Raw genomic sequence first — 18,003 nt, forward strand, 5'->3', positions numbered from 1 at the left:
CAAAGGTAGGGTGATCATCATCTCTGGTGATGGCACAGCTGATGCCTCTAGGGCATAGGAGCCTCTTACTGCACTGACTCTAAAACCTGCCTCAAACTAGTCTCCTGGGCCTTGGCTGTCTTGGAAGCCAGGTGAGACCTTTCTGTCGTCTTGCAGGTACAGCCAGTCCCAGCCCTGTCCTCTCACCATAGCAGTGACAGGGTTACTGTCAAGCAGGTGGGTGCAGCTACTGCCTTGGACCTGTGCTTCCTCCTGGGCAGCTACTGAGGCCTCAGTAAGGTGGAAGGTGCTTCACCATGGACAAGGATGAAGCCAGGACTGCAGCTGGCATCTCTGCAAACTGCATCCTTTAAATGCACCCTCTGCCACTGTTGATGATGATGGCAGGGCAAGATGCAGGCCCTTCTTGATTTCCTGGTAGGGACTTAGGGCTTCAGATTGACAGCTCAAGAACCAGGAAAGTGGGGACACAAAGTTGTCACTGCTACTGCAGTGCTGGGTACCAGCACTACAGAAATTACAACTGGGGGGGGGGGGGAAAAAAACACTCAAGGCTGCATTTTTTCCTTTTTTCCAAAGAAGACTTTAATTTTAACAAGACAGGAAGCTGCACAAAGAGAGCTACCGCAATGTGTTTTTTGTTTATTTTTTGTTTATTTTTTGTTTTTTTTGAACAACTGCTTAAAACTATCTACACCAGTACTTGTGGAGTAGAGGATCCCCCTCCCTTTGAGTAACAGTCTGCTCGTGGGGGACTCGGCCTTGCAAAGGCCAGCTCACTTCACCTGGTAGGTTGTGCTCCATCCCGCATCAGGACCCAGGCTGTTATCCTGTACACAAAGTCAAAGCAGCAGCAGGAGGGAGTAAGGACACTGAAAACGAAAACCCTCCCCAGGAAAAACAAGACTTCCCTTTAAAGTGTTTACTCTTCCCTCCGCTGCTATTCCTGAAAGGACTATGGCCTCTTTGAAGTAAAACCAGCCTACTCTGTTTCAAAAAGCAGTGGAAGGCTCTTCCAGTTTTATGTGTCAGACTAACCCCAAGCATCACAAGCTGGAGCCAAGCGAGCCAGGGAACCTGCCCCAGCACCTCTTGGTGTCTCCAGCATTCCCAGCCCTACAGTGACCACAGCTGGTTTTCAGGGCAGCCACTGTCACAAGGCCCCTAAAAGTATCATCTCTTGTGTCCATGCAGGACAACATGGTGTGAATCCTCATCCCTCCACTTTGCAGAGGCATCGGGCTCTGCTGTGATGGTGTGGGTGGCATCTCCCTGCTGTGCTCTGCCTCAGCTGCAGCAGGCCCTTGCCTGAGGGTGGCATCTCCCTCCTTGCCTGAGCCCTGGGGTGGGCTGAAGGAGCAGTGCAGAGCCCAGACTGTACAGGGAAGGGGATGTGGCTGCACTGGAGCTGGGCACAGGATTATTAGCTCAGAGCCATGTAGGCCCCCTTCGCCTCCTCCATGTCACCACCTCCACAGCTGCTAAAATACAAAGCTTTGCAATTGCGCAGTGCCACTTGTCAGACAGCAGGAGATGGAATAGGTTGGCTGTCAGCCAGGAGCACATTAAAAAGTGGATAGTCATTGCACCTCCAAGGTATTGAACGTAAAAGCTCTTCTGTTTCAAGCCTAGCAGTCTCCTTCAGCTCAAGAACAGAAATATAAAGATTGCCTCTGCTCCCTTCCAGGCTGCAGGACTGTAACCAGCTTAGGCCAGGGGGGTCAGAAAACAGTCACCACTTTCCCTTGTGTAAGAAAGTGTATTAAGTTCCTGGCTGATGCCAGAGCCTTCTGTGTCCTTCCAGTGCAGAGCATGCACCGGGGGCAATGATAGGGAAGAGGATCCCATCACATCACTTTGAACTGGGGAGGGTGTGTCAAATCCCAAGCAAGGAAAGAGGCAACTGGAGTTTCTATTTAAAACCATCCTAACCAAAAATTCAGGTAAACTGTCCAACAGGAAAGGAGGAAAAAAAAAAATCAACCTCAAACAGTAAGACTCCAATTGGCATTTGTAACCATCCGACCAGACAGGAAGAGAGGTGAGGAGCAGAGTCTGCAAATGCCACACCATCACCCCAGACTCCAGCCCAGCACAGCCTGCTCCAGCGTCCCATCCTCTTCGCAGCACAGGGGCCCGCGAGGATCCCACTGCTCAGCCATCCCCATGGGAAGGGGGCAAAGAGCATCCTCCCTCCGCTGCCCATCCGCCAAACGTCTCTCCCACCACCCGCCCGCTCTCAGTTCTCGCCCGTCTGGACGTACTCCTCGGCAGCCTTCGACACGGTGCTCAGGTACTGCCAGCTGAGAGCTGCCAGGAGCATGGCGCACGACAAGTAGATGGGGGAGTAGTGGTGACGCGACGCCATGGGGCCGCTGGGCAAGCTCATGGCGCGGATGGAGGCGATGATCTGCTGCGTCTTGTTGGACGAAGGGTCCGTGCTCGGTATCTTCTGGTAGATCTGGGGAGAGGTAAAGAGAAACAACTGTTTTGACCCAAGGTTGAGGAGGGGAATGGGACCACCACATGGATGAGGAAGCTTCAGAGCACTCTCTCCTCAAGAGTAACCTCACCCATGGAGTGCTAGAAACCTGCATGTGAAGCGAGATCCAGCTGAAAGGGATGTCCGGATGCAGCAAGGCAGTTTCTCATTTCCCTTGAGAAGTGCATTAAGCCAGGCAGCCTCTTGAGGGCAGCCCATGATGGAAGATGGACCACACGGCCCCAAGCCCAACCCCCGGGCTATCAGCCACAACTGGCGTTGCTGGGATGAGTGGTTCTTGCCCAGCAATCCTCATGGCTTATGTGCTGTAATCCACCCCAAACCAGTGAGGACATGTCAGCATTACCAGCAATCAGTGTGATTACCAGGAGACAGCCATCTCGATCAGATAACTGCATGGTCTTCAATACATCTGCATGAGCCTAAGGGGAGGCTTACACAAGAGGAGACAACCTCACCCCTCCCAAAGCAAACCTACCCCCCACACACACAACAGGAGTTGAACATCTCCCACCAGTGCTCTGCTAGGATCCACTGTGGTGACTCCACCTTTGACCTGATCTCTATGTCAACAGATGACATGTGAGGAAAAGCAGGTAACCCCACAATCCCCACGGTTACTGAGCATCATCCCTCCAGAAACACCATTGTCTTAGAGAACAACAGTTGTTTGAGCTTCTCGGCAGGGTCCTCCTCAGGGCTCAGTATCACTGTCCTTCGTCATGGGGGTCAGTTTGCCCAGAAAGGGAGCTCTAATAACCCATGACTCGGGGTCTGTCTGACACAGAAGTGATGTCTTTTCATTTAACAGCCTTCACCGATTTTTTTTTTCCCATGAATCCATCCACCAGTTGTTTTTGCATGTGAACTTTTAGCATCCACAGCACCCTGAAGCCAACAGTCACACTGCTTGAACAGCCTGTGAAGAGCTGTTCCTCTTCTACTCTTTGCCATACATGTAAGAAAACAAAAAGCACATCGCATTGCTAGCTGCAACTATGGGCACAGCAATAAAAGACTGCTGCTATGGAGCTGTCAGTAGGGTATGATGCAACTTGCTTAGAAGAAATATATTGCTAGAACAGTTTTCTGTGTCTGCTTCAGTCCAGGCAGTGAAACTCTGGCTCTGTAGAAGTTGACTCATCTTGTTTTGGACCAGAAGGAAGGTAAGACCTCAGTCACTGCCTCCTAACGCAGGCACCAAGGGAACACATCAGTGCACTGACAGGGATGCCATACTCATGCTCGTTCTTCCTAGGTGGCAGGAATTGAAAGGAGCCACCTCCAAAAGCTGATTGCAGCTGCTCAGCTGCTTCATAGCCCAGCCTAGAGAATGCTTTTTGAACGTGTCCTCCTGTATTTCCCCACTGCCGTCACTGCCTGCCAACTTTGTGCCCTGTCTTACTTTATGCTAAACCTATTCAATGGGACCATTGGCTTCATCATGAGAGTCAAGGAAAGCTGAAGTTGCACCAGCATCCCTAGAAACTCAAGACCCCATCAGAAAGAGTAATGCATCCAGTAAGAGCTGGGGACTGCAGTGGGACTTAGATCACAGTCTCAATAAGAGTGCACTGGCCCTACCTCCATACTGGAAATTCAAACCAGCTGGGACCATTCTCTGCCTCAAGGTGAAGCAGCAGGATCTGGTCACATTCACACTAGCAAAGTCGCCCTCTGGAATGTGGCAGTCACATCTAAACTGCCTATTGGCAATGGTCCTTGATATGTGCTAACTCCTGAATTGTCTTGGAGCACCACCTAGTTGCTCCAGGCCAAACCCATGCCAGGGATTACTGTGCTTCAGCACCACTGAGCTGACTAGTATAGACATAACCTAAGAATTGACAGATTCAAGGACAAATCCCATCCCAGAATCTCCCATATCCAAGGGGCCTTGTTCTTCATCCAGCACCTCCTGATTTCAGTCACATTCTGCAATTGCAGCTGAAGCAAAATGACAGGTACTAAGGGCAGAGAAGGGTCTTCAAGGGACTACCAAATCCACAGCAAGAACGTGTACAGCCAGAAGTTGTTCAAAGCAAACTACTCAACCTACCTCTTCCACATACTGATACATGATGGCTTTGACAGCCTGTATGTTTGTGGCATCCATCATTAGAGTGACAGCTTGTCCCTTTCGGATCTTCACCACACCCCTGAACACCTGCTTGTTGTTATAGCAGGCAGCCAGAGTGGCAATAGCCATCACCTAAGGAGAAACACAAAGAAGAGCCCTCACTACTTTGCAAAAAACTTGCCAAGGGAATAATCTTGGTCCTAGTGAAATCAATGGCAAAACGCTCTGGAGTGGAGCCAAGATCTCACCTACAGCATAAACAGCAGGCATCAGGAAAGACAGACAGAAGAGGAGGAGAATAAAACAGGCTAATACTGACACAACACGTACTCCCTCCCCCAAGCTCTCATCAGCAGGGCTCCAGACAATGGAGAAGAGATCCCGTTAAGCCACCTGAAAGCAGTAACTTACTTGAGGGATAGCACAGAAGTTGAAGACACTTTGGTTTTTCAGGCGAGATAAGTACGTGAGAACATCAGGGACATGGTGGAGAGCGTTGGTGATCAGCTCATTCAGACACTGGACAGCCATATCAATGTTCTCTGGTTTGGCAAGATCCGAGAGCTTCTTGGCATATCTGCTCCAAACCTGAGCACCCAGACAAAGACTCACAAGTTGGAAGGTACATTCATGCCATAAGACAGACAACAGCACAGTTTGAGGTCTAGGATACCAAAAAGAACCAGAGATCCACAAAAGCCTTGAAGAATCAGGGCTTATTAGGCTAAAGAAAAGAAGGAAAGAAGGTCTCCGGAGACATGACAGTGGCCTTCATATACAGAAACAGTAAAGAAAGCAACTCATCTTCACATGTTCTTTAGGAAGGGCAAAGAAAAGACAGTTCACGCATCAGGCTGGACATAGGAAACATTTTATGAGACAGGTCAGCCCTGTAATACATCATGTGCGGAAGGAAAGAGAATTGCTGTCCTTGTAGGGCTTTCAGAACAGTCGGACAAGCATTTGTCAGACATAGGCAGAGCTGATCCTGTCTTTGGGAATGGACTAGGTAACCTCTTGAGATCTCACTCAGTCTTACTCTCCCTCATTCCTAGAACTAACTTAATAGAGGGGAAACAAGCTGTCCAACAAGCTCTTGGAAGTGTGGGGGGACATCATCTCATCACCACACCTGTACCTACATAATTCTAGATAGATGTGGAACTTGTTAGCTGTCATTTGAAGAACTCTTATTATCAAGGAGGTGCATGGGACTGTTACCGTTTGTCATGTAACAGAGTTTTGCTGTACAGTCTTAATGAAATTAAACTAGACAGTCAATCTCTCCTGTTAACCTTGACTTAAGGGACATGACAGAGGCTACAGTTGTAGCTGTGCACCTTCTGCTATGCGCCCTGTAATGCATTTGTGAGACAGGTGTCTTGGAAAGCACGGCTGGTTAGCTACATACATTAGAGACCTCAGACAGAAGTACGAAGACTGCTAAGGAACAAGAACAAACTCACAAAAGCTGTGGAATCCCCACAGTCAGGGTTTTTTCCAAAGGAAATTCTAGGAGGAACTCTCTTAATAGGATGTTGCAACTAACTATTCGAGCAACAACAGTATCTTCAGTCTTTACACATATGCTGTTCTTAGCACAGTACAAGCATTCCCTAAGGAGGCACAACAGAAATGCTTGTCCAAAAGCAGTGTTTTCCCTTACCTCTCTGGGCCAGAATTCCCTTCCCTCCAGCTGATCCTCTAAATAGTCACGAATGATGTTGGTTTTCTGCAGGAAAAGGCCCATGGAATTTGCCAGCTCTGTGTCTTGTCCAATGATAGGATCTTCTAGCTCTGATGCAGAGAAGAGACGGGAGAGGCCTATTCCCACCAGCCCAGCAACGTAGTGACAATACTGCGAGGCACCAAGAAGAGAAAGAAAAACAATGTAAAATAAGCAGTTACAAACCAGCTGTTTACTACAGACGTTTTATGGAATTAACACCCAGGTGTAATTTAATGTGTGATTTCTGCAAGTTTTCATGGTCCTCCTTGCGATGTCTCAACTTTCCCAAGCCCAGCAAACGTCACCAAGGATTTGTCCCTGCCAACGTTAGTGGCACTCCACTTCCAGCAGCCAAATTCAAAAAAGCTTCCAAATCGCCCACAGGGGAACAGCTGCTAAAATGACAGGTCATCCAGAACACATGCTAGTGGGCGACATCAAAACGCACGGAGGAGAGGGAAGACCGACTGCATTTCAATGAGCAGCCGGGCCAGCAAAGCAGAGGAATGCAGGAACGTCTGCATCCTTATTTAACGAGCTCCAGGGCCAAGAGAGGACCTAGCAATAACCCATATGATCATCATGTCATCCACAGGACCAGCAGCTGCAGTCTCTCAAAGCCTTTTCAAGCCCACACAGCCTCCCTCACCCAGCTGAACCAACTTCCCACAGGAATGCCCTAACTGCTAGGCATTGCCACCTTTTCCCCAGAGAAAGCACGGACCTGAAAAACACCAAGTTTCAGGTTCCTGGATGTGAATTCTTTATTGGAGGAGGCATCTCCACCCAGTCTGGAGCCAATCCCACTCTTCAAAACTGCCTGAGTCCTAGTCTCTTGGTGTTCCCTGCTGTTTCTTCATTCATGACGCTGATCCCTCTCCAGCCTATTCCATGACAAGATTGAACACCCAACCTGCTGCCGAGCTACCAGTGAAGTCTTCCACACTTGCCTTCATTCACAGCTGCCCCAGATTAAGGAACGGCTCACGGTGGGAAGGGAAGTTGTACATGCAAAACTGCAAGCTTCAACAAGGCTACTGTACTATTCATGTTCTGTCTGCTCTCATGTCCAGGTTGACTTACCTTATCCCACTCATGCTGAGAGTCCACCTTCTTCTCCAAGAACTCTGCCATCCCGACTCCCATCTTGTGACAAATATCTGAAATCACATCCTGATACACCTTTGCCAGGTTCCGAAACTCTGAGGAAATCTACAGCACAAACCACCGAGAGAAAACAAAGACAATTGTCAGGAGAAAAAGCAGATCTCAACATTTATTAACAGACCAGAAGACGACTGTTTACCAGGCTCTTATCCTGCTCTGGCTAGAGATCTAGGACAACTCCCACAAAGAGAGCAATTTCAAGGCCCTTAAAGTACAGGCTCGTTATGTTCTGAATCTAAACAGTATCATCTCTGGCAGTAGATCAGACATGGCAGTATCTTTGGTAAGACTCTGTGGCCTTGGACTGGTATCATCTGGGAGTTACAGGACAAAACTAGTTACACTTGGTGCACAGAGTTGTTTTTTGTCATTTATGAGAGAGCCCCATCAAACCAACCCCTGGAAAAGAAAGCAAAGGTTTCTGGTGCTCTGTTCTTCCTAGCCTTTTCCAGCTCTGGCTCTGCAGGGCACACAGGCGCCCTCTGTGCAACCGAGAAGGCATCAAGCAACAGAGGATGCAGAAGATCCTTCTTCTGCATCTCCAGTAACATGCTTCAGTGACTCAGTTGTCCTCAAACTAAATAAAAAGTGTGTCCTCCCCGCGCCCAAAACTGCAGAGCATCTGGTCACCAGGTTTCATTGTGCCTTCATCTCCTGAACTCTCTTCTCCATCAGTGGGTAACTACAGCCAGTCCAGGGTGTGTGTCTGATAAAGGGAGCGATCTGAAGGACTGCAGCTGAGATACGAACACCACCGCGGCTCCAGGCTCTACTCCTAACTCCATCCATTGCTGCTGGCGTGTCCTCATCCTGTGTCTCAGCCTCCCTGTCTGTAAACGAGAACGCTGGCTCTGCTTCAGTTTCAACGGCTTGAATCCACTAAACAGAGAAGCACTGTCTGTGAATACATCTCTACCAAAGAGCATTAAAATCAAATCTGAATGGGAACTCAGATTGTCAGAGTTGGTAACACATACAAACCAAGAGACAACAATGAAGTTCTCTAAATACCTTTCCAACAGAAAAGCTCTCCTGAAGTAACAAGCCATTGGCAAACCTACCATGTCTCTGTCACTGTATATTGAGAATCCCCTGACGCAGCGATCTCCTACAGCACACACCCCTCCCAGACAGGACACAGCCGCTGTTGGCTGGCCCAGGTGTTACTCTAGCCTCTGAAATTCCAGCTCCACATTACAGAGATTCCCAAATTCCTTCACTTTTGGAACACGGCATGTTTGGGGGAAAATCTCAACCCTTGATCTCCAGGTAGCCCAGGCTGAGCATCAGACTTCCAGTACACATCTGTTTTTTAAATAACCGTCCCCTTCCCACTAGAGAAAGCTCGGTAAGGGTGGATTAAATTTAAAATGGCAAAAAGCTGATCAAAACAGAACTTCCTCAGAAGATGAAGTGCTCCTCATGATAATTATACTGACTCTAAATAGATTTTTTTTAAAAACAGCTGTTCTCAATTAACACGAGCCACAGCAAGACTGCAGTGTCCACCAATGGTCAGTCCCTGTGCCTTCACTAAAACCAGACGTATGAAACCCCACCTGATAGAGCCTAGCCTTGTCTTCAGTCACAGCGTCTCCTTTTTTGGCTGTCAGCTTGACCATTCTCCTCCAGGATGACTGGCCAGACCGCTTGCTTTCCCCTGTGTGGGTAAGGTACACCTGCAGAAACTCAGAGGTGCTGGAAGATGCTGCATCTCAGAGCAGCAAGATTCTGATCATGCCACCTTCACTGAAACCCAGCAGCAGCCAGAGCTTCCGCCTGGGACAAGCGGTGCTGTCCCAGCGCTGCTGCATGCCGTCTTCAGCCCGTACAGCACAGGTCCACAACCCTACAGCTACCTCCAGACTAGTAAATTAAATAATTACAGAGCACAGGCTCCATCGCCTACACAGCTACATTGTTAGTATAGCCCCCGACGTGCTTTTGACCCAAGTCAACTAGCACTAACCCAAACATTCCCCAGGCAGAGTTTAGGGATTAAAATGGGCCAGAAAGCATTTCTCAAGGATAGTTTGGGATGCAGCCACTTCTAGGAGCTAAGAGAGTTTAATAGTTTGGACACGGTCAGACTGTACCAGCTGGCCTAAGGGTCAGAGAAAGGATCTTAATACTGTTTAGTCCACTAGCAGAGAGGTAGGCTCTCTGTGATAAATGGAAGGGTCCTGTATGGTTATGAACAGGGAAGAAGTTTTTTATTTGATATGCTACACTAAAGGAGCTCCAGACTCCTATAAATCAAGAGCAGAGTCTGCAGGACACTGCAAACACTGCTCCCTCTGCGGCCGGATGCCAAAGAAGCTTTTCTCATCTCCCTATCTGTTATGGTAATAGGATAGCAAACTCATAAAATACACATGCTCTACAGCGTTGGGAAACAAAATAAACCATTCTCTGCAATGTGACACTCATTTACCCTTCCAGCAGCAGAGGCAAAATGCCATTTCTAGTTGGCATTTTCAGGGAGTCAGGTATCTCTGGCTCATATACAGAGTTGCACAATGTTTGTTTACTCCAGCTGTGCATCCTGCCCCACCTGCACATGACTTGTCCTCCACACATACAACTCAGATGCTATCACAGTGGCTACAGAGCTTCTTGGGTAGAAAAATGCACAGGCTCTTCTTTTAAATCACTGCCTTCCACGTAACAGCTGAAAAACACTCAATTCCAGTTGTTTAGCTGTAGAGATAATGAACTACCTCCTGCTCTGCTTCCCATGTTTGGGCATGCAGAGGAGTACTAGCTAACTCTCAAGCAAACATCAGCAATTCCCACTCCTTCACTAAGGCCAGTAAGAGATGTTTCTAGGGAAAAAAAATGGGTTACAATGACTGGCAACAACTAGTTTTGCAACTTGCTTCAGAGCAAACCTAGCATTTAGCAACCACATGAGCTCCATCATCCATTTCTCCTGCTTCCTTCTTCTTCTGAAGAGTTATTGGGTCGTCAGGGACTAAATGGGCTCAGGAAGCCCTGAAGCAAGGAGGTGGATGCCTTACCGTTGGGAAGTCCTCAAGCACCTGCCGGTCCTTCTCCTTGCTCTCCATGTATTTCCACTCTGGTTGATAGAGATAGGAGTGGAACTCGTGCAGCATTGGGACCTTTATGTCCAAGCTGATGGTCATGTCGTCCTCTACGGTGTCCAGGGCACGGAGAACTAGGTAGAATATACACACAGCATGTCTGCGGGGAGAAGAAACAAACATCCCTTAATCAGGACCACTGATTACACAGGAAAAACAGCTTGAGTTAATCGCGCAGCCTTTGCCAGAGCCATTTCCAGGTCAGCGTGATACACACAGACCCTGCCGGGTTGTTGATGCCTTTGGAACAACAAAATAACATGCACCACCAGCACAACTCACACACACTTCACGCGCTATGAGCCCACGGTACTTCAGCCACTGAGCGTAAAGGAAATGGGTAATTTCCCATTTCCCAAAATTTATTGACCCCCACTTTTTTTTTTTTTTTTTTCCTAAAACCAGAAAGTCTATGCTACGGTTTGGAAGTCAGCTTGTGTCAAGGGAGACTCATGACCAATCCTTCCTCCATCACAGACGGTGGGCTCAGTCACCTTGAACCTTTAGTGAGTCTGAGTGATTTACAAGCCTCCACGCAAACTCATAACAGGCTGAGCTCTGTCAAAGCTGCAGCATGCAAGACCTGGGTTAGGAACCCCAGATTTTTCCTTCACACAGAGAATTACTGCACGGCTTTTTGGTCTCTAACAGACGTATCAGGGAAGGAAAAGGCTCGTAAGAGCTCTCCGGGCAGCACACCGCACTGCGAGAGCCAAATCTGCAGGCGTAACCCGAGTCTCTAAGCCAGCGCTCGCTAGGACCCAGGGGGATAGAGACTGAAGTCTGTTTACAGGAAAAAGCAAATGCAGAGTAAAGCAGGGGGAGAATAAAGCAGGTGGACTATTCCCACCATTTCCCACCCTCCGCACCCAGGACCCTTTCAGGCTATTTTGTGGGGAGGAGCAAGGAGGCCCTTTCCTGTGCAGCAGAAATTTTAGGACAAGCAGCTAGAAGCACAAAAGAGACCGTGCTTCTCTCCTATCTCCTTGCAGCAAAATACAGGAGCCAAGATCCCGGCATACCCCAGCCCACGTGTTTAAGCACCACTGCGGAAACCCACCCAGCCTGGCTGGAGAAGTCCTATCACTCCCTCCTTGTCCACCCAGCTTCCAGAGTCCTGCAGCTGAAGCAAAAAACTCTTGATTTTGACAAATACTGGCTCTGACTCCAGGATTTATACACAGAATCCCCTAGCTCTTAATGAGCACAGTGATACTTCAAAGAGATGTCGCCCTTATTAATTATTTGGCAAATCGTAACTGGTTTGTACTGCTTGAGCCCTAATTATTAGGCGAAAGCGCTGGTCTCCTGGGATGATGACATGCAGGGAATGATTAAGCAGCCAGGGAAAAGCTAACTGGCTCTTAGAACCATCACTGTTAAATGTAACTTTTCCTTTTAATTAAAGGGTATTTAGTAAAGTACAATCTAAGAGCGTGAGCTAAACTCTACTAGGCAGAAAAAGAAAAATAAGGGGACAACGGTAAAGCAAGTCTTCATTCAGGAATAACAGCCAGGGTTTCTCTGGAAGCTGTCTGGGGCAAACTTCCCTATCGCCACGCATCCAAGTGCTCACCAGCAGTTCCCTCCCGCCTTCCTGTTTCTCCGCAAGACAGAGTTTTTCCATTTCAACCAGGCTGCAAACATTCATCCAACTTGTTACAAGCGCCCAGGACTCCTACACCTTTTTAGAAGGTCCCACGCTAACTTCCACCGGCAGTAACCAAGAAAGGCAGAGGACAAGCTGAAAATACCATCTCGGAAACACCTACGCACATCTATACCATACCCAAGGGAAAAATCCAGCAAGAACTCCAGAGCCCAACGCGGTTACAACATTTCTTTAATCCCTCTTTCACCTCCAAGCCTTAAATCTGCAGGCCCAGCTTTTGTCACTGACTGAATTTAGCTCTGTGTTAATTTGACCAAATGGAAGGTATGATCAAAAAAAAAAACCAAAACCCAAAAGACAGTGAGTGTGCTCTGTACAGAGCTCCCAGTTTCATGGCGAGCTTCCCAGGGATGCAGAGGCACCACGGTCTAAGCCTCTTGATACTGGGCTCCAGTCCCATGGGCATCCGGGGGGTCGATCAAACCAACAAGGCAGCAGGGTCCGCGCCAGAAAACATCTGCATCGTTTTGTTTAGCAAGAGGAGACGCTGGAATCGCTTCCCCTTCATGCAGATATCCGGTGGGCAAAGCATTCACTTCTAGCACAGCTTGCAATGCCCTAGCCTAGGGACTCTTGGGTCCAAGCGCTGGTCCAGCAGCTCTGTTTTCCCTTCAGAAACTCTCCTGGGAGCAGGGATGAGAACCAGGGACTCTCCTCACCCGTAAGCAAGAGATTCACATTTCCTCATCCTCTAAACAAGGTTTCACCCCAAAGAAGTTCCAAATGAAATTGCAGCGCAAGAGCCGCACCAAGAGGCAGGGGACACTAGCCTTGCATGCATGAAGGATTCAGCAGCTGTTTTGCATCATTTCATTTTAACACATAGCCTATCACAAAGACCTAGAAGTGGGGTGTTCAGTTGAACCCCCCTTACGACATCAGCGGAAGCACTCCTCTGATGTGATCCTTAAGAATTAATTTTTTCGGCAACCTTGCTGTTCCAGCCATGCTCAAACGCCATAAATCGCATTCGGCCTATTTTGCATTTCCCTCTTCTGTCCCTAAACTCTTCAGCAGAGTTATTTTGCTTTGAAAATGAACTTATTTTGATGCACTACAGAGCTGGCTGTAATTCAGCAGCAATCCCTGTGCAGCCGTAAGTTGCAAAGATCTGGCAATAGTTTTTTTAGGATGCCAGTTAGAAGCTTCCATGGCCTGAAGGTAGGAAGCTGGCACCATCTGAGTTAAGGAGTGAAAAGAAAAGAGACAAGGAAGAAAACCACAGCAAGATCAAGTCAAGCACACCACATGCAGACATTGCTAACAGGTTTCAGCATACTTTACTGATTGATATTTTTTGTTAGTCTCTACACTAGCTAATATTCACAGGAATATTAAGCAAGGAAGAAAGTTCAGTTCTTGGCCCCACTCATACTATTCCATGCAACCCCGGCCAAGCCACTGAATTTCTTCGCTTTTCCCATAAAACAGGCTGCAAACAATCATTTCACAAATGTTAGATGAGAACTACAGGACACGGTCCAACTCACAAACCCAACGGATAACCCAGCGTCCAAGCTGGCATTTGGAACTGCACAAATCTGACTCGTCAGTGGAGTCAGAAAGTGTTTTAGAAATGTCTAGTCAAACTTACAGGAATCCTTAGTCATAACTATTACTGGGGTTGGGATTAACTAGAGAAAGATCTGCATATTGAAATCAGTAATTTCAGTATGAATGTAAGCAAATATAAAAAAACCCTATGTATGTGTCTGTATATGCACCAGACCTCGGGCGAGCTTATTATGCATCCTCTGTTACTATTAGCGTCTGAAGAATTTCCTGAGCTGGTTTGTATGATTTGTCAAATACCTCAAAATCACCATGTGGCAAACGCCAGAGGACCGCCCAGACAAAAACGCAGGTTTTTGAGGCAGCCGCTCACAAACGGGCCTTTCAGGCGGATCCCAGACGTTCGGTCAGCCCCGCGTTTTCACCTCCCTCCGCCCCGTCCCTTTTGGCCAGCCAGACACCCAAAGGGCAGCTCAAATCCCGGCGCTGCCAGCGCAGCATTCCCAGGGTGTCACAAACAGCACGCAGGCAGGCGCTGCCTTTAACCGTCTCCTGGCCGAGGACACCAGCGCCTGGCGCCTGCGGGGCTTCCATTAACCAGCTCCCCCCAGCCAGCTCAGCCCAGGATGTCCCGTGTTCTGCTGCGTGGGGTGGGTTTGCATTGAGCACCCCACGTCCTGCTGCATGGGATGGGGGTTGCACTGACCACTCCACGTCCTGCTGCATGGAGTTGGGGTTGCATTGACCACCCTGGCCCACCCAGCCCGGTACCCCGTGCCCTGCTGCACGGGGTGGGGGTTGCAGTGACCACCCCCAGCCAGCCCCACCCCAGGATTCCCCCATGTCCCGCTGCACGGAGTAGGGGTTGCAACAACCACCCCGAGTCCTGCTGCAGAGGGTGGGGGCTACATTGACCACCCCACGTCCTGCTGCATGGGGTGGGGGCTGCATCGACCTCCTCCGGCCAGCCCAGCTCAGTACCCTGTGCCCCGCTGCATTGGGGTGGGGGTTGCACTGACCACCCTGTGCCCCGCTGCATTGGGGTGGGGGTTGCACCGACCACCCCACGTCCTGCTGCACAGGGTGGGGGGTTGCACTGACCACCCCATGCCCCGCTGCATTGAGGTGGGGGTTGCACTGACCACCCCGTGCCCCGCTGCATTGAGGTGGGGGTTGCACTGACCACCCCGTGCCCCGCTGCATTGAGGTGGGGGTTGCACTGACCACCCCGTGCCCCGCTGCATTGAGGTGGGGGTTGCACTGACCACCCCGTGCCCCGCTGCATTGGGGCGGGGGTTGCACTGACCACCCCGCGCCCCGCTGCACTGGGGTGGGGGTTGCACTGACCACCCCATGCCCTGCTGCACTGGGGTGGGTGTTGCACTGACCACCCCGTGCCCCGCTGCATTGGGGTGGGGGTTGCACCGACCACCCCACGTCCTGCTGCACAGGGTGGGGGGTTGCACTGACCACCCCATGCCCTGCTGCATTGGGGCGGGGGTTGCACTGACCACCCCACGTCCTGCTGCACAGGGTGGGGGGTTGCACTGACCACCCCATGCCCTGCTGCATTGGGGCGGGGGTTGCACTGACCACCCCATGCCCTGCTGCATTGGGGCGGGGGCTGCATCGACCACCCCGCGCCCCGCTGCATTGGGGCGGGGGCTGCATCCACCCCTCCCTCCCGCCCGGCCCGGCGCGGCCCCCCCGCTGCCCGCGCGGCCCCGCTCACCGCAGCTCGCCGTCGAGCGCCTGGATGACGGCGGCGAAGCTCCGGCTGGTCTGGTTGAGGTAGCGGTAGCAGGCGCGGAGGCCGGGTGCCAGCGAGTCCTGCGGGCAGAGCGCGGCGCGCGGCGGCGGCTGGAGGCGGGCGGCGGGCGGCGGCGGCGGCGCGGGGGGGGCGGCACCGGCACCGGCACCGCCCCGCGCCCCGCGCCCGCCGCCCCGCAGCCGCCCCAGCGCCCCCGCGCCGCGCGCCGAGGCCCCCCCCGCGCCGCCGCCCCCGCCGCCGCCACCGCACCGCCCGGGGGGGCCCCGCGGCGGCGACAGCGCCAGCGTGCGCTTCAGCAGCGACGCCGCTTTGGTGCTGGCCGCCATGGGGCCGCCGCGGCGGTGGTGGGGGCCCCGCGCGCTCCGCCCCCCCGCCCGCCGCCCGCCCCCTTAACCCGCTCGGCGCCCGCCCGCCCGCCCGCCCGCTCTCCCCTGCGCGGCCGCGGCCCGGGCAGAGCGCCGAGCCCGGGCGGTGCAAGCAAAGCCCGGAGTCTGTGCGATGCACCGGGCCCCGGCGGTGCATGGACAGCGCCGAGCCCGGGCGATGCACCGGGCCCGGACGGTGCAGGCAGAGCCCGGAGCCCGGACGATGCACAGGAGCCAGGCAGTGCAGGCAAAGCCCGGAGTCCGGGCGATGCACCGGGCCCGGGCGGTGCATGGACAGCCCCGAGCCTGGGCGGTGCAGGCAGAGCCCAGAGCCTGTGCGATGCACCGGGAACAGGCGGTGCATGGCCAGCGCCGAGCCCGGGCGATGCACCGAGTCCAGGTGTGCATGGACAGTGGTAAACCCGTACCGTGCACCGACCCCATGCGATGCACCGAGCCCGGGCGGTGCGGGCAGAGCCCGGAGCCCGGGCGATACACCGGGGCCGTGCGGCGCATGTTCAGTGCCCAGCCTGTGCGATGCACTCTGCCCGTGCAATGCACCGAGCCCGGGCGGTGCACGCAAAACCCGCAGCCCGTGCAAGACACTGGGGCCGGGCGGTGCACGCGCGGTGCACGCGCGGTGCACTGGGGCTCGCGCAGCGCCGCATCCCCCGCGCACGGCGGTGACACCCGCCGCCAAGCCGGGCGTGGCGACAGCACCGAGCATCACCCCACGGAGAAGGGAGCAAAAAAACAACACGAAAAAAACGGTGTGCGCGCGTGGGGGGCGCTTCCCGCTCACCGGGTCGAGCCGCGGCATCACGGCGCGGTAGCCGCCCATCTTGAACCGCAGCAGGTGGTAGATGTCCTCGGGGTGGCCCAGCCATTTCTTCAGCAGCTCCATGGGGCCGCGCTGCTCCCGCGCCCGCTCCCGCCACGCGCGCACCCGCCGCCGCCACGCGCGCCGACCCCCCGCGTGCCACCGCCCCCCTTCCGTTGCCCGGCAGCTTAATGAACCGGGGGGGGGCACGGCCAGAGCCCGCCCCGCCCCCTGCGCCGCTCCGCCAATCGGCCCGCTCAGCCCATGGCCCGGTGGGCCGACGGCGGCGCCTATTGGGCGGCGTGTCCTCGCACCAGGAGAACGCCAGCCAATGGGGCGGCGGCACGGCTGGTGCGACGGCAGCCGGCCGGCGCTGACTGGGCGACGGCGCCCACCACAACACGCGAGGCGCCGGCTTTCTTAAAGGGGCCGCGGAGCGGGGAGGCAAGGGGCACCGGCGCGACGCCAGGGCTGTCATGGCCCCCCCGGCCCCGGCCCGCACCGCAGCTCCCCCCTCACAGCTCCAACACCTCCACTTCACACAGACCCGCCCCCTAGCACGGCCCCCACTCACTGCCCCCTGTCTAAACCCGCCACCTGCCCCTCTCCACACAGTCCCGCAGTGACACCACACACCTCAGAGACCCCCAACTGCCATTTTGCACCCCCCCCAAACCACCATTTCACATCCCATCCCCCCAACCACCATTTCGCACCCTAACCCCCATGGGGTCCTGGGGAAGGAGAGCTCATCTCCCCTCAGGGTTGCCAGCCCCACACCATAGACCCCTTCCTCACTGGCACTTGTGCCTGCTTCCTCCAGCAAGCCCATCCCTTGCCTGAGCAGCCCCCTTCAAACCTCAGCTGTGGGCAGGTGGGTTTCGCTTTAATTTATTTATTTATTTTTATTTTTTAATTAAGTTATCTCCCATCCTTTTCCCTAGTGGCATTTCTCCTTTGAGCTCAGTATTAGTCAGCAGGATGATCTCAGCTGTCAAGCCTGCTTTGAATGAAGACCTGAGATTTCATCCAGCTGCCCTGCTGCTACAGCCAGCTCTTTACATTTGACTAAATCATTTCGGCACTACAGACACCTCCAGCTGCTCACTGGAAACCCTTTTTCCTCAAAAAAAAAAAAATAAAAGGAGGTACTAAACACATCATGCCTCATTTCCAGTCCGAGTTCATCCAGCCTCCATTTCAGCTAACAACCTGTCTTTCTCTAATAAAGAGCCTCTCAGGCCTGGACCCAAACTGAAAGCCACATTACAGGATATACT

General features: G+C 52.5%; 1 protein-coding gene across 1 annotated transcript; it reads right to left on the reverse strand.

Annotated features, from left to right (window-relative positions):
- Positions 1-539: 539 nt before the first annotated feature.
- On the reverse strand, positions 540-16,832 carry FDFT1 (farnesyl-diphosphate farnesyltransferase 1). The gene is made up of 8 exons (XM_067294418.1): positions 16,706-16,832; positions 15,500-15,597; positions 10,500-10,683; positions 7,396-7,524; positions 6,250-6,441; positions 4,995-5,171; positions 4,563-4,715; positions 540-2,461 (listed from the first exon to the last, which is right to left on the reverse strand). Exons 1-8 carry the CDS (start codon positions 16,805-16,807, stop codon positions 2,240-2,242), a joined length of 1,257 nt encoding a protein of 418 aa, XP_067150519.1. The 5' UTR covers positions 16,808-16,832; the 3' UTR covers positions 540-2,239.
- Between the last annotated feature and the right edge of the window lie 1,171 nt (positions 16,833-18,003).

The sequence above is a fragment of the Apteryx mantelli genome, chromosome 3, assembly GCF_036417845.1.
Source record: "Apteryx mantelli isolate bAptMan1 chromosome 3, bAptMan1.hap1, whole genome shotgun sequence".
Classification (NCBI taxonomy): Eukaryota; Metazoa; Chordata; class Aves; order Apterygiformes; family Apterygidae; genus Apteryx; species Apteryx mantelli.

Bases quoted from the DNA above. Each gene is read 5' to 3' on its own strand.
- FDFT1 (XM_067294418.1), bottom strand. From the start codon at position 16,807: ATGGAGCTGCTGAAGAAATGGCTGGGCCACCCCGAGGACATCTACCAC. The intron at 10,684-15,499 runs GTGAGCGGGGCC...TTCTCCCCGCAG, and splicing joins GCGCTCGACGGCGAGCTGCG to ACATGCTGTGTGTATATTCT. The intron at 2,462-4,562 runs GTAGGTTGAGTA...ACCTCTCCCCAG, and splicing joins TGTATCAGTATGTGGAAGAG to ATCTACCAGAAGATACCGAG.